The sequence below is a fragment of the Colobus angolensis genome, unplaced genomic scaffold (assembly GCF_000951035.1).
Source record: "Colobus angolensis palliatus isolate OR3802 unplaced genomic scaffold, Cang.pa_1.0 Scaffold112, whole genome shotgun sequence".
NCBI lineage: Eukaryota > Metazoa > Chordata > Mammalia > Primates > Cercopithecidae > Colobus > Colobus angolensis.
In genome coordinates, this window is record NW_012112253.1 from 9,408,515 (window position 1) to 9,415,730 (window position 7,216).

Here is a 7,216-nt window from a genome sequence, read left to right on the forward strand (position 1 = left end):
ATTCTTTATCTTGCTTACTGAGTTTTTAGTGCTCAGGCCAGGGACCTCTGCTTTAAGGGTTAGCAAGGCCAGTCACTCACTTGAGGTCCCATGATCGTAAGTGGGTTAGCAGGGCGTTCACCGAATCTGCTGGGAGTGGTCTCAGCAGCCAGGCTGGAGGCAGCAGCGTGGTTTGCCTTCTGTCAGATCTTCATGCTCTCAGACAGAGGAAGGAAACCTGACTTAACACCAGCTGCTAAGTTGCTGTCAGGTCCTCTGGGGCTTGGGCCCAATGACTCTTTCTCTCCCAGCTGTGTTCTCATGAATGTGCTGCTTCTCCTGCAGGTCAGGAAAGAGGTTAAAGAAGACCCGCAAGTATGATATCATCACCACTCCAGCTGAGCGAGTGGAAATGGCACCACTAAATGAAGAGGATGATGAGGATGAGGACTCCACAGTATTTGACATCAAATACAGGTACGGGGTGGAGACAGAGGCTTCCTCCTGGGCTTGGGGCAGTGGATTGGTGGGACCTCAAGGTCAGGCATGATGTCCATGTGTTCTTGTTTTTTGGTTAAGTGTTGGGCCCTGGGGTGTTCTGCACATGGAGAGACCTGCTCTGATCTTGTATTAGTCCATTTTCGTGCTGCTAATAAAGACATACCTGGGACTAGGTAATTTATAAGGAGAAGTTTAATTGACTCAGATTTCCACATGGCTGCAGAGGCCTCACAATCATGGTGGAAGGCAAGGAGTAGCAAAGTTGCATCTTACATGGATGATGGCAGGCAAGAGAGCTTGTGAAGGGGAATTCCCCCTTATAAAACCATCAGATCTTTTGAGACTTATGCACTGTCAGGACTAGAGCAGCACGGGAAGACCCACCCCCATGATTCAATTACCTACCAGGTCCCTCCCACAACACGTGGGAGTTGTGGGAGCTACAATTCCAGATGAGATTTGGGTGGAGACACAGCCAAACCATATCAGATCCCTTCCTAGAACACACTGCACCTGGAAACCCAGCAGAGAATTGCTTATTTATTGCTTTTCCCAAATGAGAACACAAAGTCACCTTTAAAGAAGGAAAAGGAGGATTGTGCTTCAGACAACAAGCTAGATGTCCACTGGCTGTGGGGGTCCGGCCCAAGCAGCCATGTGTGCCACACACCAGGCACCCAAACAGAAACTTATCTTTCAGCCTCACTTATGTCAATAGCTGAGGATGTGGGTGACTGGGTGGGTGGCATTCCTGCTTGGATGGAGTTTACCGATGAGCTCCAAAGGCAGGTGACTTTGTGACTTTAGGATTGTAGTGTGGGTTTTCAGATCATTTTGAGGTGTACTTTGAATATGTGAGCTTCCTAATGGAAGAGGTGAGGATGAGCATAGTTTTGAGACGAGGGCTTGAAGATCCAGAGAAGGGGCATTGCTTGACCAAAGTCCCAATTAGTAGTAAAAGTGGAATAGAAATGCAGGCTGGTCCCTGTCTGGGCTCCCCAGATTCCGTGGCTTCTGCATGTCCGGGAAGGCGAGCCTTCGACACCTGTGTGCCTCAGCACAGCCTTGGCGGTCCTTGGCCCTTCTGCATAAATCAGTTGTCAGATTCAACAAGACAAATGTTTGGGATTTTGATTGGAACTGCATTGCCTGTAGATCAATTTAGGGAGAATCAGCACTTTTACGTTGACTTTTCCAATCCATGAGTAGGGAATGGATTTTCCATTTATTAGGTATTTAAAAAAATGTTTTTCAATACTTTCAAAAATTTATGTATAAATGTTTTATACATTTTTATTAGATATATTCTTACAGGTGTTTTACATTTTGATATGTAAAGTTTTTACTTTAAAGTACTATTTTCTTTATACTCATATCTGGAAAAAAGACTATTATCACGTTTACATACATACTGGGTTTGGAAGCTGAGTTTGTTAGTGAATCACACCTAAATCTTATGAAGAACTTGAAAACATTAAAACGGATTGGTTATGGATAGCAGAATGGGAGAAAAATCCCCTTAGCTGTAATTTGCATGTTAGGTAAAGGGCAGCACCCTTTGAAAATAATCAAATCAATTGGTAATATTTATCCATACCACAAAATAATGCACAATTAGCCCTCTGTACCTGAGGGTTCCACATCTGCAGGCTCAACCAACCACAAATTGAAAATATTTGGGATCGGGCATGGTGGCTCATGCTTGTAGTCTCAGTACTTTGAGAGGCCGAGGAGTGCAGATCTCTTGAGCTCTGGAGTTTGAGACCAGCCTGGACCACATAGTGAAACCCCACCTCTACACAAAAAAATAATGCAAAAATTAGCCAGGCATGGTGGTGCATGCCTGTAGTCCCAGCTACTTGGGAGACTGAGGTGGGAGGATCACTGGAGCCTGGGAGGTCAAGGCTGCAGTGAGCCGTGAGCATGCCACTGCACTCCAGCCTGGGCAACAGAGCAAGACCCTGTCTTAAAAAAAAAAAGAAAAAAGAAAATTTTGGGAAAAAAGCAATACAACAGTGAAAATAATGCAAATCCAAAAAACAATATAGTATAACAACTATTTACCTTGTGTTTACATTGTATTAGGTATTAGGAATAATCTAGAGATGATTTAAAGTATACTAGAGAATGTGCATGGGATACATGCAAATACTATACCATTTTATATAAAAGACTTGAGCATCTGTGGATTTTGGTCTTTGCAGGAGGTCTTGGAACCAATTCTCTGAGGATACCAAGGGATGACTGTGTACATAGGAAAGTTAGTGACTCTATTGATTTTATCGCTAAGCCATTTTATCTGTCTCACACTCAATACAAAGAAGTAAAATATAATGTGAAGAAAACCATGTCCTCATCACTATTCACAGTCAAGAGTACACTTCCTCCTGCAGGGCTGGGAATATTGTACGATAGGGAGCATTTAATGGTTCAAGTGGATCAATGTAGTGTTTTGATTCTGAGCCACTGAACAGCATCTCATCAATCTTTGGTGACTGAGCTAACTCCATGGGAACCATGATAGATGGAACGATTTTTGTGGTATCTCCACATCCCACTAAATAAGAGAAGACCCTAAACAAAGAAATATAAAAATCAATCTGCTCAGAAATTCTCTTTATAGACTGTTTCCTAGAAGGTGGGAAAAGGGGCCTTTCCCTGAGGGCATAGACATCTGTATTATTGTGGCCTGGTTGCTGGATTGACATTGTGTCTGGTATGATGAAGATAAGGCACACATTGAAAGCAGTGTCAGATTAAGAAACTTCCACAGCTTGTCTCAGTTCTTCAAACAATGGAGCGAGTTCCTTTTCTAGGCTGACAATGAGTGCCATATGCTGGCTGTGAAACAAACTAACTACTAAAGGTAAACTACTAAAGGTAAACCACCTGGTGGGTATTAAAGTTAACAGACAAGTCCAAGCTTGTGTTTTGAAAGTCCAGGTTGGCTTGCTGGCTGGCGTGTTGCAAGGGCAAAGGTAAGTGAGACCCCTGGTCTCCAGGCATGCTCTGGGTCATTTTTGTTGGCCACTTTAAAGATGTGCATTCCATCTCTATCTGACACAGCAATAGGCGGGACCCATCAACACTTGGTGGTTTTGTTTTTTTTTTTTTGAGATGGAATCTTTCTCTGTCGCCCAGGCCAGAGTGCAATGGCACTGTCTTGGCTCACCGCAACCTCCGCCTCTCGGGTTCAAGCAATTCTCCTGCCTCAGCCTCCTGAGTAGCTGTGACTACAGGCATGTGCCACCATGCCCAGCTAATTTTTTGTATATTTAGTGGTGATGGGGTTTTACCATGTTGGCCAAGATGGTCTCAATCTCTTCACCTCGTGATCCACCCACCTTGGCCTCCCAAAGTGCTGGGATTACAGGTGTGAGCCATGGCACCTGGCCAACACTTGGTGGTTTTCAATTCAGGAAGTGTTAGCTCCTTGAAGCACCTTAGTGGTGTCTCCTCTGCCCCTATTCTAGACAGAAACTCCGGACCCTGCAGATCCCTTTGTATTAGTTTCCCGCTCCAGACCATCAGCCTTAAAGAACCCCTTTGCCCCACCGATCAATCTCCATGCCTGGGTTTCTGCTTCTGGGGCTGCCAGGTTCTCTCTGCTGTCATTCTGGGGACAGTGTCAAAAGCAGATTTCTCTGCAAGCCGCCACCTCATGCTTCATGACTTTGTCTCTGACATCTCTTAAAAAATATTATCTTTAAACTTTTTGTTTATTGCAGTTATTTTTAAAAGATACTGATTTTTTAACAAAAATCCAGCAACCTTGCTAAACTTTTATTAATTCTTGTAGGATAAATGTGGAATCTTTGGGTTTTCTGTGTAGATATGTCATCTGGGACTAAGAAGAGTCCCTGTCCCTGCTCCCAAGTCCTTAAACGTTTTATCTCTTCTTTTGCCTTTTCTGCTTTCCTTCCTTGGAAAGTTTGTGCTGTTTGTGGTTGAAATAAAATCAGAATGTGAGTGAACTTGGAGGTGAGTCACTAGACACAAGCCCACTGCAGTCCTCAGGCCTAAAGATGACTGACTGTTTAGAAAGACTAAGTAGTGCTGGCTTTTCTTATTACAGAGGTAATGTTAAGCTGTAGAAAATACAGATAATAAACAGGAAAGATACAATTACCTATCATCTCACTACTTACCAGTAACCACTAGAGTGTGTGTGAGGACATATATGTGGAACTTTCTTTTTTGTAGAAATAAGACTCTATTATACACGCTGTTTTGGCATGTTTTTCTACCCAATGAATCATGAGCAACTTTTCAGGTCAATAGGTGTGAAAGAACAAAGAGTTTAGGACGTTGCATGTTTGGTTTAATGTTTTTGTGAACTTCTTTGTCTGCACATTGCTAATCTGTTCACAGGTTCTTGTTTTTCCCATTTAGACATAACTCAACCAAATGTTTCAGTTCTCTCTAGGAAACAGACTACATTTAAATCAGATGAATCATGACTTTGGGTTATTTTATGATTGAATGGAAAGAGGAAAATCATGTTTTTGGCACCAGGGCAGTAAGGCAGAATAACCTGCTTCTTATTCTTTCCCAGGTAACTCTCTGATAACATCTTGTGACCTAGAGCCTTTCCTATCAGCCCGGATTTTTTTTTTTTTTCTCGAAGTTTTCAGCCAGGTAGGAAATGATGGAGGAATAAGAATACAGGCAGGGTAGGAGATAAGACCTAAAGTGTGTAGGGCCAGAGTTTGGGGAGGGAGGGAGGAGTTCGATAGAAATGAGTCTCTAACTCTGTACTTAAAAAGGCTAATTAGAAAGGAGAAATGATAGCTAACTGGAGTATAAGAGTGCCCTGGGGTTTTGAAATGTTTCTATCTTTCAAGAGGCATTTGGGTTTCCACTGCATGTGTTTTGAGCTTTGTTGCATAGTGTGCAGTTGTGTGGATGCGCTGGGCCTCTTTGCATTCCCGGTTTATTACAGGAGACTTTGTTATCCCCCAGGACGAGAGAGATGTGGGCTCTTCCTCCTGTGTGTGTGGCAGGTGGCCCAGCAGCTGTGACAGGCGCAGCCCAAAGGCACACTGCTGGGAGAACGCGCTGCTCCTGCCAGTCCTGCCTCCCTGCCAAGAGGGAGGTCCCTGTCCCCGCTTCTTATATGTGGAAAAGATGTGGCCCCGTGGGGTGTGTGGACGTGCATTCTAGAAATCCCTGCTTCCCACCCTCTTGTGGGTAGGGCTTCCTTCGGGAGTATAATTAGAAACCCATGAGATTTCCGCTGTAATGCTGAGGGCTTTGGCTGGTGTCTTGTCTTGGAAACCAAGGGCATTTTTGTGTGGTTTGCAGCATGAGGCCTCTGCAGGGTAGGCAGGGAGTATGGGAAAACAGACCTGGCTTGCTACCCGGGAGCTCTGAGTCCCCATGGATGCCCTCATGGCAGTTGTTAAACACACTTAAGGCAGTGACTTCCTGCAGCTGCTTCTACTTACTGAGGACCTCTGAATGGCTGGGCACCCCATGCTTCCTCGTGGTCTTCTGAGGGTGAACTGCTAGGAGCATCGACAGATGGACAGCTGCCTGGGTGGTGGGTATGGAAACAATGGGCATCATGAGCTTCTGAGGCCTGGAAGGAACCGGAGAGGAGCCAGTGACTTGCAGGGTAACTCTCTGAAACAGCATCGGAAGCCATCCCCAGACCAGTTTGAATAAACCTCTGCCAGTCCTCTTCCTTGCAGAATGCAGAGCGTATGTGTTAAAAATGGGCATTGCACGGAGAATTTTTGTTTCTTTGGAAAGCAGTATTGGCAGCCTGCGGGCAGTTTTCATTTAAGGTGTCTCGCTCAAAGCCAGGGCACCTTAAAAATTCTTATGTCTTATGTCTACAAGGATGGAGCCTATGTGAACAGGAATCTGATCAAACAAACAAACAAAGAGGAAAGGGAAAGAAAGAAAAAGAAAGGAGGGAACCAAGGAAGGAAGGAAGGAAGGAAGGAAGGAAGGAAGGAAAGACGGATGAACAACACAAATCATCCTAAGTATCAATGCTTTTGCAAAAGCAAGCCATGTTTTTCAGATGTTCTTTTCTTGTGTGTCCCTGGATGGAAGCAGTAGAACTGCCAAAGGCGTCCCTGACACATGGTGGTGGTGTCCCCATGTCTCTCTGTCTCAGACATACTCACAGACAGGCCAGGCCTCCTCCCTCCGGCTTCTCCGTTGTTCACTCGTGGGGCTGCTGCGTCCTCTTCCCAGGGTGTCCTTGCCGGCTGCACAGAGAGGTTAGCTGGACCACTGCCGGACGCCACTGACAGGTGCTGCAACAAGTGCTCCTGTGTTGACAGCTATTTCACCTGTCAGACAAGCTTCTTATAAAACATGGGCCAGATGCAAGTTGGGACATGTCAGTCTCCTTGTGTGGGATGGTTGTAACCCAGTGTCATCCTAGAGCACAGTGGGAAATCTGAACAAGCCTGGGCCGTGGCAGCTAAATATGCCTTCACTTCCTAGAGATTTTGGTGGGGGTGGTGGTCGGCATTGACTCTTTCTGACTTACCTTAATGATGAAATGTCACTAGCAGTTTGGCAGTTCTGGGGAATGAGAAGTGGGGCTGAGAGAGGCCTTTTGGAATCTCTGCTTGTCATCTAGAGCGTGTCTAGTTGGTGAGCCTGATAATTCCCTTCACCATGAGTACAGGCTAGGTAAGCCTGGCCTTGCCCTCAAAGGGCCTGTGTTGAGAGTGGGAGACAGCAGGAGCATGGCCACTTTTTTTTTTTTTTTGAG

General features: G+C 45.1%; 1 protein-coding gene across 1 annotated transcript in view; it reads left to right on the forward strand.

Moving 5' to 3' along the window:
• The window catches only part of FAM174B (family with sequence similarity 174, member B), a gene marked incomplete at its 5' end in the record, with an annotated part of 37,017 nt that overhangs the window by 25,798 nt on the left and 4,003 nt on the right, over positions 1–7,216 (forward strand). Inside the window, one exon of the mRNA XM_011958231.1 lies at positions 325–456. Within this exon, the coding sequence (XP_011813621.1) occupies positions 325–456 (132 nt within the window). The remainder of the gene's footprint in view (positions 1–324; positions 457–7,216) is intronic.